The sequence below is a fragment of the Homalodisca vitripennis genome, chromosome 3, assembly GCF_021130785.1.
Source record: "Homalodisca vitripennis isolate AUS2020 chromosome 3, UT_GWSS_2.1, whole genome shotgun sequence".
Lineage (NCBI taxonomy): Eukaryota > Metazoa > Arthropoda > Insecta > Hemiptera > Cicadellidae > Homalodisca > Homalodisca vitripennis.
Genome location: NC_060209.1, coordinates 152,952,395 through 152,976,371, shown reverse-complemented (window position 1 = coordinate 152,976,371; position 23,977 = coordinate 152,952,395). Strand labels below are relative to the sequence as shown.

Genomic DNA, 23,977 nt, shown 5'->3' with positions numbered 1-23,977 from the left:
AATCAGCTCCATGGGTTTTTTTATACACCCATGTTGGCTTGTGCTGGTAAATGGATTGATATGGTTTCACTTGAATACTGAACTGAAATCAATGGAAGAAGAAGACTTCTGAGAAGACTAACAGTACCCTTGAACCACATAAATCAATACAGTAATAAAAAACAATAGTTCCCCCTCCAGAGATTAATATTATAGAATAAACTTCAGACATATGTGCAAATAATCTTTATTGTTCAGTATTTAGTTAATTACAAACAAAATAAACAATATACCTAACTCTTACGATTTAAAACTAAAATATCACACATCCATAGAGATAAAATTTTCAATATCATAGCATAGTAGATTTGTTTTGTTTTTAACCAACTAAAAATAATGTAATATTTAAACTGGAATTATTTGCTCTTCTAGGTTACCAAAATAATGTTATTTATTGTGCAAAATAAATCATACTATGCCTTAACTTATAACAACCTCACTGATGCATAATCTATGTATTTACATAACAATGTTACGAATAGTAAAAGCTAATGCTGAACATATCCTCTCACAGATGGACAATCTATCAATAGTAACAAACATTAGTTAACAAAAAATTCACAGTGAAATTTTAAAAAAAAACCAACAATTTTAATGGTTTTCATGAAATCTACCACACGCAAGTTGACACGACTATTGTGTTAGTTTGAATAAATAGTCATACATCTAAACAAGATCAAAAAATTGAATACTTAACACATGGTTAAATTAGCTTTGAATCTTCAATAATTTTCCAAATTACAATTACTGGGTCATAGATTTAATAAGTACAGATTATAGAAAAATGCTGTATTAGCCAGGATTTTATCACACATTTACAAAAACTATTAAAGTGATAGTTTTGCTTTAACAAACAAATACATAGACCCATCTTGATAACAACGATCCACAACACTAAGGAATGGTCAGCACTTCTGGTGCAATTGTGACATAAAAAATTTTTTTAATAAATATACTGATAAATATAAGTGAAAATTAACAGTATGAAGATTTCAGCCACTTACAGTTACAAGTTCATTGAGACTTTTCACAACTTTGTAATCACTTTGGCCAAATTTTAAGCGTGTTTGATTGTTAAAAGACATGATCAAATTTGAAGCATGTTTGATTGTTGATCAATCACTAATTATTGATCACTAACCCTGACAGGCTCTCCGTGCAAGCTTGCTAGATAGGTGAACACGTTTTATAAGAGTACAGTATAGATGACGGGCCGAGAACACCTTAGTGAACAGTTAAGTTCTAAAATGCTTACATAAAACTGAATTATTTTATCTAACTTGAGTTTTTTTCATTTCATTGGCATGCCACAAGAATGGAATACTGACTATCATAGGCTAGAAATTCAAAGTTGATAGTGGAAAATGTAGATTATACATGCATGATACCCGTGTGTGGATAGTATCAGGTATAATTCTACATAAATAGATTACAACACCTCCCATGTAGATTTAAGAACAGTAATAGGTCTGTCCTGAACACATTTATATCAGAGAACTTAACAAATTAGAGTAAGAATTATTTGTTAAAACAAACAATTTAAAATTATATACAAACGTTTTAACAAATATTTCTTTCATTTAGCAGTTTATGGAGATACACTATAGATGATACATTTTTCCAAGTACAGTTTGTATATTTAGATTAGGTAATTATAACGTTATTCTTATTATAAAATAATAATATTTTTTTGTGTTTTGCTTATTTGATATTGTCATCAAATTCTGTAAATTAAGACGATTTCAATTTAATTTAACATAAAGTAATTTTTTAACTTTAAATTAATTTACTACGCAGATGGTAATATTCACATTTTGTATCTTTAATGTAATCAAATATAATGTCAACCTACAAAAGTTATTTCTAGTAACGGAAATAAACACATAAACCCACTTTGCCTCATTGTAAGGTACTTTTTGGTAATCCCTCTTATCCTTTTTATTCACGTAAGTTGAAAAGCCTACATACTGAACTTGAAATGTATACTACTCTTGTCTGAATAGTCATAAGGAATGTGATATTTTTACAAAGGAGTAGTTGCTGTGTATAATCACTGGAATTAATGTCCTATCATCTACATATTGACACCAACTGAAAAAATGAAGTTATGTTCAGCCAATGAATAAAATTACAATGTTTACTATTTATGTAGTTTTGTTCATTAAAATTAATAAATCCAAAAATAAAATATTTAATGAAAAGTAGAAAGTGTTGATGATTTATATCTACTTATAGAAGGGTTACATCAACAGTATTTCTGGCAAAACATTACTTGGAATTGTTATAGCAGCAAAAGTAATATTTTTCAATTGCACTTTGTAAGTAACCAGCCACTATGAGTTTTGTTGAACTAATTAAAAGTAATATAAAGTAACAAGAAATGGCTCATAAATGGGTAAATTAGATACACTGACACATTCCTAAATATGTTGAACAGTACATAATTCCCAAGCTATAAAATTGTTGAATCAATACCATGCGATAAACATATCCACTTAAGATCAAAGTTATTATATAGAATAAGATATAAAAAAATAAACGCATAAATTGAAACACAATTGCTTATTTTCCATTGTTTTCCTAAAAAAAAGAATAAAATTTCAGAAATATTAAAAATCTGTAAAAATACATAATAATACAGCATTAAAAGTCTTGTAAATAAAAGATAATATAACTAGAGGTGCTGCCACGAGGTGGCTACCAGACTGTTGCTGGACTCAATGGCGCGAGCAATGTCCTCGTGTATACCGTGGCCGAGCCACAGCAGCTGCAGTTTGCGGTAACGTTCTCGACACAGTCGCAGAGGATTGCCTCTCCGCAGACCTTGATCTGCAACACCAACAAGGCAAGGCTCTGAATCTAGTTGACCCGAAAAGTCAAGGAATGTATGATTTTACTAGGTGAATTTAGGGCTAAGAAGCCCTCCCCAACTCTTAACCTACAGAACAACAGCTTAGAGGTGACTTCCAAAGGACTACCAATGGCCAGGCAAGCAGACCACTTGCAAGGACAGGATCACTCGGCAATCATCTAAACAAGCAGCAGCACGCTTGACGTTGGTTGATTCGGTTATCTTCCCATTCAGATCTTGTATAACAAAACGGTTATAATGGTCAGGATAGCCCAAAATTCCGCATCAAGGAACCATTCTGAGATGAGTGCTCCAAGCTGTTATTATTCATTTCATTCTTATACATTTTATAAATGTATAATTTATTTTAATTTAGGGGAGACCGGGGCACTATTGGACTGGGGGCACTATTGGACAATGCCTTTTATAGCTAGAGGGAAATTTTTGTCTCCCCTTCAATTTCCCATTTTGGTATGCCTGAGACGGTCAACATTTCACTGTGGAAAGTTTGGTTATTGTGGCACATCTTCTTAGAAATTGAAGTTTCATATTTTATGTTTTTTACCCAAAATGAAGTGATTTTGCATATTCACAAACTTATCTCTTTCACAGTAAGTATTATCCTGAAACAATTGTGTCTATTATTTTGAAATTGTTAGTTTTTTTTAAAAACTGACTATGCAATGAATTTCATTCATTTTGAGGTTATGTCACTTTCCTTTCTGTAATCTTCAATTTTTTATATCTTAACCTACCTCGGGGCAGTTTTTGGACAAAAGTATGGGGCACAATTGGACAAAACATTATTTTATGTTTTGTCATTGCTACAATACTGTTTTTTTGTTTTTTTTCCAGGTTAAAGATGGTTAGGAAGTATATAAAGAAAACAGACAACGGAGGGCTAATATTTCTGAAGAATCCTATAGTAGCGGCATTTAAATGACTATAGAAATGGTAACTACCGATCCCATTAAGAGAAGCTGCCGAAGCCCATGGAGCTTAAAAAGTCGACCCTTACATTTCAGACTCAACAAAGTAAAGCAAAAGGAAGTCAACAATGAGAATAGTCTTATAGCTAATGAGCCTAAAACAATGGTAATGGACGTTGATGAGCTTAACAATGAGGATCATGTCAATGAGCCTAGTGGGCAATGAAAATGTAACTTTATTTCAAGAGGTTTGAAGATGAGCACCAGCCAGTAAAAGAGGTTACTATAGAAGATATGGCCCCTGTTTATAACACTAAATACTCTCAAAGACAAGTATTTACACCTGAACAAGAACAAAAAAATTGCAGACTATTGCATTGAAAGGTCCAGAATCTGAACTATGGCCTAACTTACATGATGGCCAGGGAATTAGCCTTCAAATATGCCTTGGCTTTGAATCTCGATCAACGCATTACCTGCTAAATGGCGTACTACAGGCTTATCAGGAGAAGAATGGCTCTAAACCATTTTATGAAGAGACATCAAGGACTTTCACTTCGCCAAGCAGAAAAGACTAGTCTGTCCAGGAACACTAGCTTTTAATTAAACACAAAGTGGGAACGTATTTGACAACCTAGAAGCTTTGTTCGCAAAAGTAGAAGTTCCTCCGTCAAGAATTTTTAAATTTAGACGAGAGTGGAAATAAGTACTGTGCTGGAGGCGCCAAAAGTGATTGCAGCAAGGGGAACAAAACAGGTGGGCCAAGTCGTATCAGGAAGAGAGGGGGGAGCAAATTAACTTTCTGTGCCGTCATATGCGCCGATGGGACTTACTTGCCACCAATTTACATTTTCCCCAGAAAACGCCCAAACTTTGTGCTACTTGATTGGGGCACCTGAAGGGAAGCAAAGCTCTTTATTCTGATTCTGGTTGGATGACATCAGCTCTCTTTTTAGAGACGCTTAAAACATATTGCCAAAAAAGGGCCACAAAATGTTCTAAAGAAAACCCGTGGTTTTTAACCCTGGATAATCATGAGTCCCACATTTGCTTGGATGTGGTGATGTAACAGCAGAGATCATAGCATACATATGATCACTAGCCATCCACACACAACGCACAAAAGTCAGCCGCTGGATGTAGCAGTTTTTAGTCCGTTTAAAAAGGCGCTTTACGTTCTGAATTCAATCTCAATGGCGCTATCTCAACATCCTGTGGTCATAACGATTACAATTCGAGAAATTGCTCAGCTTACTGCTAAACCATTTGTTTGAATCTTTCACTGCATCTAACATCAAAAGTGGATTTCGTAAAGCTGGAATCTATCCACTCAGACCGCAGTGTGTTCACTGACAATTGATTTCAAGGGTGCCAGTGTGACTGACCGTGTTATGTCATCGCAAGTAGAAGAAAAACCAACAACCATAATCCAGTTGCCTGGTACGTCATGTGACTTTTCCGTTGATGGAAAATAGCCAAAGCTCTGACGACCCACAAGGCTCACAATCATCAAACAAGCCAACTATTGACCCCGAATGTACCTGGCCCATCAACGCCACAACCAGTAAATGTTAAAAAAGACCTACTACATTGACGCTTACTCCAGAGGATGTCATGCCTTACCCCAAATACGTTTTCCTAAGGGAAAGGAAAGGCGAGGCCGAAAAAAAGGTCGTTCGCGAATTCTGACTGATACTCCAGAGAAAGATGCTCTTGTAGCAGAGTTTAAAAGAAAAAGACATAAGAAAATGTTCGGTGGAAAAAAAAAAAACAAGAGAGGGCAGTAAAAAAGGAAAGTAAGAAGAAAAAAAACTGAGGGGGCCTGTAGAAAGCTGTATCAAGATGACTCATCTTACTAGCTACGAAAGATGTGATACAAATAAAACTAGAACGATGGAGGCCTTGTTCCTGAAGACTTTTCATGAGGATGAAGAAGAACTGTTTGATTACCTTCCTGATAAAAACTATGCCACAAAATGTTACTTCATACTGACAAAGTTTGCTTCTAAGAAGGCCATATCTACCACTTTATTGGCCAAATATAGAGGAGCATGTGACTGATGGTTTTCAGTGTGGAAATTTCTCAAAAAAGAACCAAAAACTCTTACAAGTTTTACTTCCCAGAAAATGTTGAAGTCAGCTTTGTCGAAAACCAAAGACATCGAGTTCAAGCTGCGACAACCAGATATAATTGGTGGGACATCCAGAGCAGCAAACTGCTTTGTTTTCAAGGAAAATTTGACTACTTTTAATTTCAAATAGTTTTTTTTTTAACGTGTGTCTTCTGTTTTTTTCAGTTATAAAGTTTGTATATATGTTTACTTAAATATATAGATGATGTTTGAAACCTATAAATGAGTTTATTTTTATGTCCAATTAAACCAATTTTTAGCACTGTCCAATTGTGCCCCAATAAAAAAATCATTTTGTCCAAAACTGCCCCGACGGGGCAAATTTGGACAAAATGTAGAGGTTTATAAAAAAAAAAATAATCCACATAAAAGGGTGCTCAAATTATCTAGAAAATTTGTTGTGGGGGTTCTAGAAGACCGAACTAAACACAAGGCAAAAAAAACTAAATTTTTTAACTAACAGTTTTCATAATTAGAAAAATGCATAAAGTGGAAACATGAAATTACGTCCAATAGTGCCCCGGTCTCCCCTACTACCAGTACATAATATTAACAACTAAAAAGTTCTGAATAAAATGTTCCCTCTTTTTTCTTATTATGTGTAGTTGAAGTTTCCTCGATATGCAAGTAATGGCCTGATACCTTGTAGTAAAGGTGAACAAATATTTGGAAATATAAATCAAATACTAAAAAGTACATTTTTTTTTATTTCAAGGTAAAAATTATGATTGGTAGTTATTAGTTTAAATGAATGGATTACTAAATTATTAGATGTAAAACTAATACTGAATGATTAGTAAACAAAAGATATTACCCCAACCAGTATGATTTAAAAATAATAAGGAAAATATATGCACAGTGCACTGTGTTAATTTTTTTAATGTACAGTATGTGCAAAATACTGTGCCACAAGTGGTTTAGTTTGGAGGGCTCTGTAGTCTTAGCGTAATTAGAAGTTTGTTTTTATTTTATATAACGAAAGTAGTTAAAAAAGTACAGTCATGTAATAAGTGTTTCTATAATTTTATATGGTTATTTTTTTTACTACAGTAAAAAAACTTCCAAAATTTGGGAAACAACAACTGCATTGCCAACTCTCAATGTTAGTTAAATATTTTCATAAGCTGGAGGTTCCATTACACGTGATGTCATTTTTTAGTGTAATTTTTATCATCTGCAGGATTAAACTTGTGTAAAAATCCATTATCTTTGAAAACTCTTTGCCTATGCAGTTGTTCTATGTAATTTTTTACCTTGACATTTCTCCGCGTACGAAGACCCTACATCTTTTTAACAATGTTTTAATGTGATTATTTTATCTGGGAATTTAGTGTACCTGGAGTTTTCAATACTTAGAACTTAATTTTTAATCCACATTTCAATCAGTGCATTATAGAATTATGAGACAGCGGTGCCACAACTGATGCAACACATAGCTAACTTTACATATTTTATAATAAATTAAACATAACTATAATAACTAAGAATTTACAAATTCCTTTAGAGCTATTCATTTTGAGAAGTAAAACGTTTCCTTAACCCTTTCCGGGCCAGGAGGCAATATATTGCTGCCATAGATCGTGTCTGAAAAGTGCCAGGCGTTAAAATGTTGCCGTCGGTGACATATACGAAAAGCGCCAGGTGACAATATGTTGTCTCCTTGATATTTGTCGTTTTCTTAAATAAATACGTCAAATGATTAACCCTTTTAACCCCGGCCATTAAATCAAGTGATGTGCCAGAAATCCCAAGCCATTTTCAGACAAAATGTAAGGGTTTTGTAAAAAATTCATAACTCAGTTATTTTTTAAGATATTTAGGTAATTTTTTTTTGTTTTACTTCTTTATACATGTAGCTTACAAAAATATACAAATAAAATTATTATTTTGAAAGTAATTTCTTTTACATACATATACATATATAAAAAATAATTAAAATTAAAAAATTGCAAGTTTGATCATGGAAACCATATAGATAAAAAAATATTTGACACAAAAATACCCATTTACTTTATGATATATTTAATCCTTAATAAAAGGAAACAAAAATTATAGGCCTACCTTATTTACAAGTGGAGTAACATCAATTTTTGTAAAGCCGTGTAAATTTTTCTTTTTGCCATTTCTGGGCAAGGCAATGTAACAAGACCTTTGAAATTCACAGTACTTAAAATAAACATAAACCCAAAGTTATTTCTGACAACATAACTAAAACTGTTCATAATCTAAATAAAAGTTTTAAAACAATATTTATAAACAATATAACAACATAAAACAATATCCATCACTCAAATCGTCGTCACTAATCACATCCACACCATTTGCAACTAGGTTACTAATTAGTGTATTTTCACTTATGGGAGACTATGAACGATGTCTTTTACTCATTTTGAAATCAAACAAATAATAAACTAAACTTTAACTGCCGTACTTTACACTGCTTTAACCTAAAAATGTGAAGAAAACGGAATATTCACAACCACGTGATATACAGCTGTCTGCAACAAGCGTGAGCAGTCAGTCGAGACGAACTGCAATTGCTCAGTCACAGACTGACAAAATACGAAGTCTAACCATTACAAACTAATATATTTCGATGCAAAATATCTTCGTGCACAAGTCTGTGAAATTTCAATGCATTTGGTGAAATAGGTGGCCAGTAAAGTAATAAAAAGTGCACGTCCGCACTATACGGACGTCGGGAGTTGACGCCATTTTTACGACGTCCGTATAGTACGGACGTCGGGGTTAAAGTTTTATGTTTTTTTATTCCCTTGTATATTTGTATATAATTAATATGAACATCATTTTTATTTTGGAGGTCTATGCATTTTTATTTCGTAATTGCCAAGTGACATCAGCTCGACTCGATCTTTCGTTGTTAATTCTTTATGCTTTAGTGTAATCATATTATTGTATGCTGGATTCTTCTTCATTATTTTATTTTGTGGTTGTAAATATTAGTAGTTTCAGTTGTTACATGCTCAGCTATTGTGTGTAGTTGTTACAATGACTGACAATTTGCGATCTCACAGGAGTGAAATTGTAAATAACACATTTGTAAATAGAAAAAGTGTATATAAATTTCAAATAAAATTGTGTAAATATTTCTTGGTAAATAGTATTTTTTAACTGTATTGAAACTGTTTATGGATCCTACAATCATCTGTTTACCGGTTCATCCATAATTTGAATATTTATTTTAAGTTTCTTGCAATGTAAGTCAGCTGCTTTAACACTTATAAAATGTTGCGAAGTACAATTATACATATTTATACAAAATGTGTCATACAAAATTTATTTATGAGAGATATAACACAAAAATTTGCATGGTTGTTCCTTTCTAAATGTATAATATAATAATATAGCTTCCTATTGTAAAATTATTTTCCCTTTTTTAGTTATTTGCAAAAAAAAATAAAATATTTTATGTAATCTATTAAAACATTTTTTTTTTATTTTAAATTACTTAAAACTACATTTATATATTTTTGTTCATAGTATATATTTATACGAGTTATTTGGTGCAACTTTTAGGTCATTCTCTAATTGTTATGAAAACTTATAAATTTTAATCTGAGACTGCAAAATCGCCAATTTTAGCCTTGCACTTTTGACTAGTCACAAGGGGATATGAGATGTGAAAAAATTTTGCAACATCTCATATTTGCTCCTGGCCCTGAAAGGGTTAAGTATTATGTTAAACAAATGCATAATATAAGTAGATTGTGAATAATTTCATTATTCTAATTGATTCACGTTACACATTTTCAGCGTATATTTCTTTTCTTGATTAGGTTAATGTCATTTCATTCAGGAATTGGTCAAGGGTAATCCAATGGACTACAAATAACTTATAGCAAAGACATTGTTATGTGTTTTATAGAGAACTTTTTGTCTATTGACTGTTTGTGACAGAACAATTAGAGAGATCAGATGATTTTTTTCAATAAGTGATGTTTCACAATTAATTGGAAAGTGGTACGTGGAAAAAATTGAATTTAATTTTATTCAAGATTTTTTTAGCAAGATCATTTCATCTTTAATTGCATATTTCATGAAGACTATAAAACGTTTATCTTCTTATGGTTTACGAACAGATAAATAGCTTATATTATTAATACTTTTGCACTGCTTTTAGTACATCCCTAACACAAAATTCAAGTCTGACATACATATGCATTAAAAACTGATCCGACCTATTGTGTGTTTGAACGATAATGATAGACACTCTTTCTCATTCAAATGTAAATGGAAAATGGAAAGGGTCCCTCAACCAACCAATCATGTGCTATTGAATGTTTTAGTTCTTTCACTCTTTTCACCAGAAGATGAAAGTCACCATTTTCATACAAATTGTCAGTTTTCCATATGATTGGCTGGCATTAATTTAATTAATTTGTGTTTCATACAGTGTTTTAAGTGCATCAAGCTAAAAAAAATATTTCAGAAAGAATGATTACTTTTTAAAAACCTTTTGATAGTTAAATTTTAATCCCACTAAAATTAAAATGGATTTCTTTCATAGGGAAAATTCCTTTATTGATTAAAAAAAAACTAGGTTGTGTGTTAATGTAATGCAAATTGGGGCTTTGCTCCTGCTATTACTGTATCTCCTCAGTACAAAAGGAACTGCTACCATTAGCAGGTTCATATGGTATAATGGTTTTGAAATACATGGCTTGAAATGCAATAATAGCCAAAAACTAGGTAAGAAATTGCAATAGCAATCTGCAACAATAACAAGAGGCCATCGCCATAATGCCAGCAACAAATTTTTCTTCGTTAACATCAACTAAGCAATTCCATGCAGATTGAACCATTGACAAACCAAAACCAATGGGCATAAAGTGATATTTAATTTATTTGAGCTACGGTTTAGTTTCAGTTTTCAAAATGGAAATAATTTTTTTGAAAATATATGTACCTGTTTCTCCATAGTCATCGAGGTAAGGAGGAATCATGAAGCAGCCTCTATTGGGACTGGCCAGCAGCAAGATCTCACACTCTCTTACTCGCAGGAACATGCAAGCCCCAGCCCCGCACTCATGGGCATGAAACGTGCAGGCCCCAACCTGTACAGCACAATGTCTAAATTGTCACATACTAGTTTTTTACCGCAAAACTGTGGTTCTTATTCAATTCACCACCCAGAAAATTTAATATTGACAGCAGTAAAATAAAATAAAAATAAACACCAATGAGTCCCCTCTCCTCATAAAAAAAATACAAATAAATAAATAAACTTACTTAACCCACTCCCGCATGCAAGACTTGAATTGACTTGGACAGCTTTTAGCCACTGTAGAGCACAAGTCTCAGATCGACTTGCACTGCTTTACCATCTTCTTCTGCGCTCTAGCGGCAATATTCAAAACTATTACGACTGTTTTGCTATAAGGAGACCTTTATTCTTTCCTATTCTCTTGTGCAATAACGTTTTATTGTTTTAATTTTGATTAGTTTAGTGGAAAACATGGCCGGGCCTAGTCGTACTCTTCGCGACAGTGAAATCGATTTTGGAATTTGTGGTGATAAGATGATTCAAGTGAAAGTAGTGATATCTGCGTTGACAACAGTGTTCTGAGTGATCACAGTGATGTTGGGAGTGATGCTAGTGGTTGTGAGTTTTGTGTAGATGACCTTAAACTGCTCCTGCCCAACCAACAGGTCGGGCTCAGTGCCACCGTACTCTGCCTGCACCCCTTCGTCTGCCCCCTCCCTGGTCTCATGTAATAAACTATGTTGAGCCTAATATATTTGATAGCAGTTGTGGGCCATGTCATTCTTTGCCGGTGGGTTCATCTGAAATCGATTTTTAAATCTATTGTTGGAAGAAATGAATTTTTTGAGAATCTCGTGTCATGTACTAATTCCTATGCTGTCTATAAACAAAATGAAAACAACAAACAGGATTCAAACTGGACTACAGTAACTGTAGATGAAATTAAAGCATTCGTAGGAATTTAAATTTATTTGGGAATTTACGATCTTCCTGAAGTCACTGAGTATTTTGTTGGTGACCTAATAAAATGTCCTTTAGTTCAACAGGCTATGACCAACAACAAAAAAATGGACATTTCTCAATAATAAGTAAGTTTATTTGCTTAAATATTTACATTGTAATGTAAATATTTAAGCACTAATAAAATAATAAAACAATAGCAAAACGTGTGAGTCGCGGGCACCATGAGTCGAGCGTTCCATGTCGGAGTAGTGAATTAATAGGGTTCAGTAGTACCACGGACACCTAGAGTTATTATGAGTGGGAGGGATTAAAACATAGATTTAAAGAGTGTGATACCATGTTTATTATTGTTGTACAAGTTTAATAATGTTAAATACTTCTAGCATAATATAAACCTATTCAGAACAGGTGTAATGTAAACGAACTAACCTTTTCATGCCGGATGTTTTTTGTTTGTTTCTTAAAAGGTTGTATTTTTCACAAAAAAACAAATCGAAATTGTTGACTTTGTTTTGAAACGTTTACTTGTAAAGAAACTATTCTTTCATTTTTTGGATACCATGTATTGAACAGCTATATTCTCTACAAACCTGAAAATGGAAACAAGAAGCCTCTTAGTGACTTTCGACTAAAGCTTGTCCAAGGACTTATTCTTTGTTTTGGTCCCATTGAGCGAATTGTTCAGATTCCTACCATACAAGAAACCACTAGGCTTTCTGCTAGAAATAGTAATCACTGGCCAAAACAATCCAACACTCAATGACGCTGTGGGAGTGTACCGCAAAGCCGGAAGAGAGAAGAGATCCACTATCTACTGCAGTGGTTGTGACATAAGATTGTGTTTGGATCCTTGCTTTCAAAGCTATCACACCGCCCTACATTATTAAAAGGACTTGAAAATCATACTTGAAACTATTTCAATCTGTGTAAATAACTTTAATTTACTGAACTCTACTCAATACAATTTGTAACTATAAAAACATATTGGTGTATTCTTATCCCAAAGAAAATGTTTCTTTTCTAATTAAAATCTAACATAAGCTGTATACTGATATTAAAACTAATTTCAATGATAAGTATTTGAAAACAGCTTCATTCTAGGTTTTTTTTACCCCAAAACACACTTAAAATGTAATGAAACGCAAGTTTTTCAAACTTAAGTAATGTAAAACACATATATTAATTGTCAGAAAATTCGTAAGTTTCACTCAAAATAAAGGTAATTTACAAAATACAATTTAGTTTTACAAAATAAAAACTTTACTTTGAACCAATTGAATAATAAATAAGAAAGTTAGAGGGAAATAACTAGAACGATGCGCAGGACGTGAGATTTGAGTGAAATCCTGCCGCCCAGCGAGGGCAGGCAGGTCCCGCGCGCACCGCCACTCAGGCACAGTGCACATCAGATAGCGCCGGTGTCAAAGGACTAAGTAAAAAAGGACATGTATTGGTGTGGAGAAAGAACGGTGAGAGGGAGAGTAAATTAACCTAACTCATTTCCACAGAAACAAATGGTGCGACTCACTAACCTGTTACCAATTATTACAGATTTAAATGAAATTTATGTTTGTTCAATCTATGAATAATAACAATTACATGAATTTAATAAATAAACATACTATGTCTAGATTAAAAATTACATTAATAAACTACAGTTATTTATATTCGTTTTCAAAACAACAATATTAGCTGAAATAGTAAAGTGTTGTATAGAAGCCTTTTTCTTTCATAATTTCACGTGTGCGTTTGTGTGTGTCTGTCCAATGTGAGTTAAAAGTATGGATACACTCTGTTCAGTTTTTGATGGATAAAGATGGAGGGATGGAACACTCAAGACACCTTTCTAGGAAATAGAAGTGAACTTTTTAGTCACTGTTAAAAATTTAACCATTTCCCTAAAATGGGATTGGGGGGCTCAAAATTTTTAAATGTGAAGACCCATTGACAACTCATTTGAAAGCTCTTGATAAAAGAAGAAGAGCAGTTGAAACTAGAGCTTTCTATCTCAACCCAGTACTCAATGGCAGCTCATTGAAATGAATTAAACATTAATTGAGGCAAAACAAGAACATTCACATTCAGAAGGTAAATAACCAAATAGACAACCACTTTCCTCACAAACTCAAACTGTTTTACAGTTACTAACTGCTGTAAGACAGTCCTCCCTTGGCTTATCAGTTTTAAGACAGTCCAGTATCATGTTCAGTTTCTGGTTGGAATAATCAAAGTTATGACACGTTTTTGTGGTGCTTTATATTGAAATGGGAGTGTTTAAGCAAAATAGAAGATTGTATTATGATCCTGATGATGCGAGGCTAAAGAGACCAGGTGATGATGGAGTAAGGAATTTTTTAATGACATCCCAATCAAAACCCTGAATTTAAATCAGGAGTACAATAATCAAACCAACGTTTCCAGAAACAGGCAGCATTAAAGACCGCCCCAAACCTGGATGACCAAAATCAGCTACAAGCAAAGCATTGTCACTAGACATTTTAGTCCGTTGTAGAAGATCCTCATGCCTCAACAAGAAATGTTTCTCAAATATTAAGTATATCTCAAACATCAGTTTGTAAAGTTTTAAATTACAGTGGTTATAGAGCATACAAAATTTAAAAGCAACTTTCATGTGTAACAGATACAATGCTCGTTGTTGGGCTGATGTTAGCCTTCATTGGATGAGAAAGCAACATATCCAGCAGCCTGAAAAATTAAATGTTTGGCTTGGTATTGTGAGGGATCAGTTTGTAGGGCCCTTTTTTATCGATGGAAACCTTAATACTGAGGAATACCGGAAATGTTATAAAATCAGGTTTATCCAGCTATCCAAGTAGCAACTAACAACTGTAGTGAAGTTTGATTCCAGCAGGATGGAGCACCTACCAGCAGGGTGTTTGGTTCCTTGTTGGATGACCTGCATGTCAGCGAGTATTTAAACAACATTTTTTTCCAAATCACTGGATAGGTAGAAGAGAAAGTATCAAGTGGCGACCAAGATCGCCAGATCTATCTCCACTTGACTACTTTGAATGGGGTCACATTAACAATTACATCTATAAAATGAAACCTCACTGCATTAATGTGCAAAATTTTAATTGCATTAGCAATGTTCTACACAATGTGAACCAAAAGACTCATGTGGAAGAAAATATTAGTTAATAACAAGACTACATCTCATTCACCCAATTCACAGTCTTTCATTCTTACATGTATAAAAATATATTTAATTTCATATACACATTTTAAATTGGTCGTTAGTAATTCTGCGCTTGCTTAACAGATTACTTATTTTGTATTGTTATATACACTCTGCACAAAATTTCTGATTCCGTTTTCCAAGTAGAATAAGTATGTTATCAATAAAACAGGAAATTTTAATACAGGAACTCTATTTAAATATTATGCAATTAGATTTGGATAATATTTGTAGCTTACCAAAATCTTGTTCAGCTCTGTTTGACAACAGTAACTCTGAGAACACAACATTTCACCGCAGATGAGGCACATTGTCGGGTTACGAGAGTCCTCACGATCACTGTTCGGACAAGTGAAGAGGCTCACAGTGTTGATCAGCTCACTATAGTCGTCAGGCAAACTGACTAGCTTGTTGATGGCCAAGGGATCTCTGTACACCATTGGAGACTGTTTCAACCACATTTTCACTTTCTCATGGCTGGCCCACTTTTTTATTAAAGTACACACATTGGTAGGTGACAACAGTTCTTTACATGAAGATGAGAGTCCGAGGTACGAACACATATTGACAAATGTATCACCCCCAACTTCGGTTAGAACTGTAGGTGCAGGAACTCCAGTTAGATAATGGTAGAACAGGACACAACAACGCAAGAATGGTACAGAGTTCTCTTGTACTATTCTCCAAACTGCAGACGTACTGACCTCGATATTACCTCTTAAGATTTTAATGACCTCACGAAGACACTCTGTTTCAGGTTCATCTGTCTCTTCTTGTTCCATTGGTATCCCATCACGTTGCAAATCACTGGTCAATATTATTTGGGCCATATTTGAGATAAACATAAGGTGAAGAGTGTGTAATTCCAGTGTTGTGCCCATCGGTATTGGGATCGGTTGTTCGGTATAGAACAGACTGGGAATAGAAATGGTAAGTGGTACTAGGACACCGAAGCTGTCCCAATCAAGTAGTGAAGGACCATCTGATGGATTCTCTAATATCAATGACAATAAACGGAAGGCATGACCATTGATAACTTGTTCCTGCTTCCAAGTGGATCCCAATACACCTGCAATTCTAATTAAACCTTCCAAACAATCTTGCTGTCTACACGATAAGTCACCCAGCACGGGCTTACCAATATCTCTGGTTAACCATTCAAGAGAATGGATTGTATAAGCACATGACTTCCATGCCATTAGAGGAACACGTTGATCATCCTGATTGGGATGTGTTCCCAAGCCTTTGGTAAATGTAGCTTGTGAGAATAATATGATCATCTCCGACAAATCATTAGACAACTGAGTGGGAGTTTTATTTTCAGAGCCATTTCCTTCTCCTGTAGACTCACAATTTTGATCAGCACGGGAATACAGCAACAACTGCATCACAACATCACTTTCGGCAATGCTTATCTCTCTGGTAGTAGGAACAGGTTCATCCTCATACTCAAGATCTTCATCAGAAGTAGAGAGATCAGTGGATATGTTAGTTTCATCCTCTGTAGATGCTGGATCGACAGATGGTGAAGGAGTAGCTAATGCTATAAGAGAAGTTGATGGAGTATCGTCTGAACTAGAGGGAACTTCAGTTTTCAATGATGTTTTCTTTGCAGTAGTTAAATTTTCTGGCTTGGTTACATTTTGTTGTGCTGCTTTTGATTTCTGAATCCTTTTCTTGTGTTTTAAAGCAATCATGATGCTACTTAGCCACTCATCAAGGTTGAGACTGTCAATATTTTGACTGCCTTGTTGGAAGGTACCAAGAGCTGGAATAAGAGGTAGGACTGTATTGTTTAAGCACTCACAAAGCGGACAGAGAAATTCATTTTTTTCAACGTCAAAGCTGGCAGGTTGCCTCAGCCGGTAAGGACGGCGATTTTCTTTAGCCAAAACATTATCAAAATATCTCTGCCAACAAGCACTATGCATTACATGACCACAAGTACTGGTGTGAGGGGCAGGGCCTAATTTGTGTGTTAAAAACAGTGGATCTTGTTCATCATCTTCTTCAGTACTTTGACTCCTGTTTCGGCATAGAACTGTTGATTTTTGAACAAACGCGGCAAACACCAGAGCAGGTCCATCTGCTGTTACTGCCTGATCCTCTTGACATAAAATGCAAGTGTATGTCTTCTTTGGACATGTTCTTGATGTTTGATTTGGGCCTAGACAGACTGGAGACTCATCAACAATTTCTGTCAAATCCATATTTGACCCAGTCATTTCCTCCGAGTCAGAATAAGCCTGAAAGAGCTTTGCATTTTCTTTCATGAAGCTTTTTTGCATAGCTGTCATTTGGGCCATTATTTTTGCTCTTTTCTCTGCAGCTTTAGCTGCTCTCCAATTCTTTTCCTCTTTAGCTGTTTCATCTTGATGACTGCCAGAGGGTTCAACAACAGCCTCATTCTGAGAAGTCTGAGAATCTGCATTACGTGAAGCAGAAACTTTTCTGAACTTTGCGAGAACCCATGTCAATAAATCTTTGTGAACTTCTATCCTAGGACTTTTTGAAAGCATTTGCATAAGGGATTCTAACTCCCATTTCTCTGCTCGTTCAGGAAACAAGAAAAACTGACAGTTCTGTCTTTCTTGTTCATGAAGAGCATACCCTATAAGATGAAGCACTTTGTTGAGCTGTGCTTCAGAGAAACTTCTTGCTCTCAAATTGATGCTTCTTTCCAGCACTATTCGCATTATGTGAAGCATTACATCACACTGGAGTAGATTTGCCATCATGCTGAAAGATTCTGACAGGGGTGGAAGTGGAGGGGGGGGACAGCACTCAAGTTCTCCTGCTTGCTTTCTTCTTTTACGCTGTTCTTCTTCAGATTTGGACAACTCTTCACGTGTATAATGATAAAAAAAGACATTGTACTGATCATATAAATCGGATTTCAACTCATAAACTCCTTTGCCTGATGCCTGAGTAGGTTTTTTGAACACTGCAACGTCATTGATTACTTTTTCCATCCCAGTTTCATGATTAACATCATCTGGTAAAGTTTTGTTTAGTTCAGAATGTGACAAAGGTTTGATGCAAAGCTGTTGGATGATTTCTTTTTTGATACAGTCATCTTGGGTAACTTTCCCCACTCCAGGATTGTATCGCTCTCCTACTAAGGTAATTAATAAACCCAAAAATTCTTCAACCAGACTTATAGTTTGTCGCATACTATCTTCTTCAGGATTCTTCAGTGTGTTGGATTCAAACTGTGGATTTGCCCAGTTTATAAGATTGTACTTGTTTAGTAAGTGAATTAAAAATTCATTGCTTTCAATCAAAGAAGCTCCAATCTGCAAAAGAACAACATCTTTGTCCAACATTTCGCTTCTGCACTTCACATTGTGATAGAAGTAGAGCTGATTGAGTAAAGAATAACCATTTCTGCGCCACATACCAGCATGAACTTGGGAAATCATGACTTGGGTTCTCAGAACTGGTTCAATGATTTGGACAGGAGATTGCTTAGAGCTGATCTGAACTTCAGGAGAATCAAAATTTAAACCAAACTTCTCTAAATGAAGATGGAGACCGGCAAGAAATCTAGAAAGTGGCAAATGAATTGAGACAGGTTGAGAGGACACATCATATTGCAAGCAAGAGGCACTGTGATCAGCCAATTCACGTACTTCCCCAACAACTGAGGGGTTGAAGCTAGGGTTCTCATAAAGTTTCTTGAGAGTTGCTCGATAAGCTTTGATAAGGACGACTTTATCAGATCCACACCATTTTAAGATCAAAGTGATGACAGGAGCAAGTTTGATGTGCAAATTGAATGCTGATTCCCACTCAGGTTCATACTCCATGTGTTGACCAACTTGCCTTGTTACTGCGTCCATTCCTTGCATAATATTTAAAAGGTTCAGAAGCAAAGTAACTCCTTGTAAGATTCCTTTACGAAGTTCATCGGTCCATTCATCTGGTATAACTCCCAACAGGTATCTCAAGTCATACAAGATGTACTGAGCTCTTTTAAATGCACCATTTGGTGCATTTCTTTCAAATTCCAATTTCCCTGACTTGTTTGTCTTCCTGGAGCACTCAGAAATGAACGTATTCATTAATGTTAACAACACATCTTCATGAGCAATAAGATAATGGGCAAGAGTTGGAACAGTAAAAACTTGAACTGCCAGAGAGGCTACAGAAAATGAGTGGTCGTGATCATCCCTGATGAAATCTTTCATCACTGCTCCATAATTCTTGGTAAACACTTTAGCAAAAGCTTTCTTACTCTCATACTCCATTAGCATTCCTGAAATAAATAGTCGATGCCAATGAAGGCGTGCAGACTTCCACAAATTTGAGTCCCGTAACAAAATTCCTTCGACTATAGATGTATCTGGAGATTTTATTTGCAATGCAACCTCACTGAATACGACACGGAACCCTTCACAGTTGCTCAGAATCTTTTGGAGCCATGTGAGAAGACGCATTGCATACAACTGATGAGCTACGACATGAGCATGAACTACCAACACTTTCAGTGGTCTGTTACCATGTCTTGAAGTGAACCGCTCAATGTCTTGTTTGAGCTCAGTACAATGTTGAAAAGTAGAGCACTTGACAACTGCCCGGCCTTCTCTGTCAATATTGGTAACAAATTCAATGGCATCCCTTTGAGAGCATTTAATAACTCTGGCCAAGGTAGTAATGACTTGTTCAAAGGTATGGGTTTCATCGTTATACAAAACCGTACAATAGTTGTCAGGTGAGTGCAGGAAACTAAGAGGATCTTCTTCAGCCTCTTTCAAACGTAAATCTGCTGGTAATCCAGGAGAATATTCCAATGTGAGGAGCTGATAAGCATAACGTAGTACCGTGCTAAAGGTGATACGAGCTCGTTCCGCAACATCATCAGGCAACGAACCTCCGGAAGATTGCCTCTTCTGAAGACCCTCAGCATGAATATCACAGTATGGGTCTTGTTTCCAAGCTTCCACATCACCACAATCACAGCATCCACCTCCACTTGAAGTTCCCATCTTATACTTGTGATTCCTATGAACAGACTTTTTGAAACAGTCCACACAAAGAACACAAGTAGCATCCATTCCACACTCTCTACAATAATACGTAGGTTCCCCCATTTTGAACACCCGACCACAGATTGACGGTGGATTGTCCAACTGGCTAAGATTTTTTAAAACAGTCTGTGGATCACCATTGCATATAAATTCTTCTAAGGTATCAAAGAGAACTTTCTGGGCTTGCTCTTCGTCAAAGCTCCAATCCAAACAGCTGTTGTTGGGTTCTGGACTAAAGATGCTTGGCACCCAAACACGCCAGTGCTCTTTGAAATGGTTGCAGGATAACATGCCTTTGTTGAACTTGTCCATCCATACTTGGACACAAGGTTTTGATGAGTCTGGGAAAACTGGAAGCTGGGGTTCCACCTCCATATTGCAGTCTATCTCGCTCATGCTACCATTCTGCAACAGAAGAGAGAAACTGTTATTATTACTAGTACATAATTTGTTAGAAAAATTAAAATGTGATTGTTTTGAATACAATAGATGTAAATTTGTGACAGAGTAAAATCAGATTGACGTATAAAATATTTGCCACATTTTAAAATCAATTTATACAACACAGAAAGAATGTTCATATCCTCAAAATAATAGTTTCTTCAATTTGAAAACAAAGAGTTGGATTCAGGAGTAAAACAAATTTCTAAACTCAAAATTCACATTGAATCAACCTTTCCCACCACAGCTTTGTTATGTACAATATTGATTCACAATAATAAATGTATGTCATGTCATGTTCAAGTCTAACCCATACTAAACTTAACTAAGACAATATAAGATACTTAAATAGTATGCAGAGTCAAATCACTACATTAATGAAATAGATCCAACCTTATTATAGCACTAGATTTTACAAAAATTCATCAAAATTATATGTACATAAGTTGACTAATCTTTTAAAAAGACTATTCTTAAAACTAGTAATGTTAGTTTCTTCCTTCTGGTTGTCAATTAAGTTATTATACACTTTAATTCCTTGAAACACACTCTTCAAGGAAGTCAATATATATATATATATATATATTATATATATATAGTATATATATATATTGAGTAAACAAATTTAAAAATTTTAAAAATTCCAAAACTTTTTAGTTTGTACAGCATTATTATTTTTAAATTATGCCCAAATATATCACTATCTATTTATTATTAAATCCCATTTCATGTTAATCCAAAAAGATATAAAATATAACCAAATAACTTGAAAAATAAATTTTTTATAAACATATAACTAAGTGTTGTATTGAAAAAAACAATACCAATGGACTATGTTTTAAGATAAAATTTATACAATTTCATACTACTATTCAGCTTGCATCAGAAGAGTGTGTTTCTCAAGCTGATTAAGATTGATTATGAGAGGCCTAAACAAGTTAAACCATTTTACTATTTTTTCTATTTTTCTGATTTAATAACCAACACAATTTTTAAACTTTGGTATTAATCCAATAAAATAATATATTTTATCAACAGACCTTTTTAACTTTTACTTGCTTGCATTCAAAAATATTTGAGCAGTTTTACGTTAAAACAGTAGTATTACTGAAATTTTGTTTCAATCATTAGTTTTTCACATTTTCCAATATCTTTTATTACTACTTTTCAGTGTTTTAATTCTCAGTACATTCAAAATTAAAAACGGATAACAACCTGCGATATAGCATGCTGTAGAATATTTTTGTTTAAGAAAGTGGGTAAACACATTGATATGAAAAAATTAGAAAGATGTAAGAACAATACAAGAGAGATATAGAAACTAGACTGTTTTTGTTCTAAATGTAACGAAAGCAAGAAGATGGAGGAAGATTACAATAATCTCTCAAGAGAGAGAATACTAAGTATCATTCACTATACTGAGTGCTGCAGTGAAGATGTTAACTTGTGGCATATGCTATAATCCAGTTATTTAGAGATCAGGTATTCTGGGAGATTGAGGCAATGAGGTTTGGTTACAGCGTTCTCATGCTGTCTAAATGTTTATGAGCCAATTCCAGTCACTGCCGGCTAATGCAGCCATCCAGAGTGTACAAATCCATGTTGACTGGTAGCATGTCAGTCAGTTCTTGACCTAGGTGAGAATATCAACCAATACTAACAGCCTTTTTTTACTGGGTTATTAATTAATAAAACTTTATAAGGATAAATAAGTCATCATTTAAAAATGAGAAACATGAAGGAAAAAACCACTCTATTAAGACCAGTATCATAGTGTTAATTAGAGACAACACATACGTTGTACTGCATAAACTGGTAAATAACAAATAATATATATCTTTAAATTGACGCAAGCATATCTGTACTTATAAACAAGGAATAGAAGAATGCTGCAAGAAAAAATTTGATGATCAACAACGATGAATTAAAAGTTTTCCTGTACATTAATTACCATAGTGATCATTTTAAACACAGATTCATAAAATACTATGAAAAAGTTAAGATTTTTTCCTAGTTATTAACAAAATTATAACTTAATTTAGAGAAGAAAGAATTAGTTTGAAAATGTCGACGGTAAATTAGATTTTTATTATAAACATTCTTATTCTCCCAATGCGAAGCTTCCCCCCCAAAATAACATACTTAAAACTTGGATGGGTGTAAGCTGAAACAGTTTACTTGCCTTGTCCAGTATTGTGTCATCAGTGCTGAGACAAAATATTTACTGCTTTTCATGGGAGACATTACAAGGCCAGACTGATCTTGGTAACAGTCCAAGGCTGTTTCTTTAGGGTTGTTCTATAAATGTAACAACAACCCACTTCTTCTGTTTATGTAGTATTTTAGCATTTTCTGTACTGTATTACTCATAAATGTAACAACAACCCACTTCTTCTGTTTATGTAGTATTTTAGCATTTTCTGTACTGTATTACTCATTAGATTACTTCAATGAGAATTAAAGTATTAAGATACACCTATTGAATTTGTAAGGTATAAAATACTGAATTCTAATGCTGACATCAAAATATAAATTAAAACAAACTACAAAAAGGATGAAATATAGTTATTGTGTTAGTGTATGTAGTCAGAAAAATTACTAAAACCATGTAATAATAATAATATCTTTTTGAAATTATTCTTTTTATGTACAAGAGTAGTAACCATGTCAAAAAAATGTATAACTTTAATGGCCCCCCTTTTTTTAGTCATGCCCAGTATTTCTCACCCAATAGTTTATCTGCTTGTAAATGCTAATTTAATTTAAAAACCAGTTTTAACCCTTTGAGTGCCGGAGCATCGCTATATGCGATCCTGCGTTATATGCAAGAAATGCCAGAATCGCTATTTGCGACTTCTGCAGTAACGCTTATATTTTATATAGTATTTATCTAAATTGGCTCAATGACTATACATATGCATTCCAAAAGCTTCAACGTAACTTTTGATGAAGGTTTTGTTGAATTTTGGGTAGATTCTGATTTTTATGGCGGTTGTAAAGAGAGCGCGTCCTAGTCGAGTTTAGAATCGACAGCGACACGGACAAGCCGTCACATGTTTTGATTGCGCTGGTGTTTGTTTCACAAATTATTGTAAATATTGAAAGTTTTTAAGTGTAAATGGGTTTGTAGTGTTTGTATCTTCATATTATTTTGTTTTTTTATGTTGTTCTAGTCTGTGTGTAAGTAGAACAATGACTTTACCGTGAGTTACGGTGATCATAAGCAGCTAGTACTTTACTAAATACATTTGTATAGTTTTTATGTTTTTTATTTGTTCAGTGATATTTATAAACAATGAGTCGTAAAAACATTGCTGACAATGAAGACCTAGTATTGCGGGCATTAGATTCAAGCATTAGCAGAGTAGACAAGACATAGAGTGTCAGG

The 23,977-nt window shown here is 34.3% G+C and overlaps 1 protein-coding gene across 1 annotated transcript in view; it reads right to left on the bottom strand.

The window, feature by feature from the left end:
- Positions 1-210: 210 nt before the first annotated feature.
- LOC124357667 (E3 ubiquitin-protein ligase UBR2) overlaps positions 211-23,977 on the bottom strand; it is a 42,090-nt gene continuing 18,323 nt past the window's right edge. The window contains exons 2-4 of the mRNA XM_046809650.1: positions 15,358-20,553; positions 10,879-11,026; positions 211-2,868 (exon numbers count right to left, since the gene is read on the bottom strand). Coding sequence (XP_046665606.1) covers positions 2,714-2,868; positions 10,879-11,026; positions 15,358-20,544 — 5,490 coding nt within the window. The 5' untranslated portion in view covers positions 20,545-20,553 and the 3' untranslated portion in view covers positions 211-2,713. The remainder of the gene's footprint in view (positions 2,869-10,878; positions 11,027-15,357; positions 20,554-23,977) is intronic.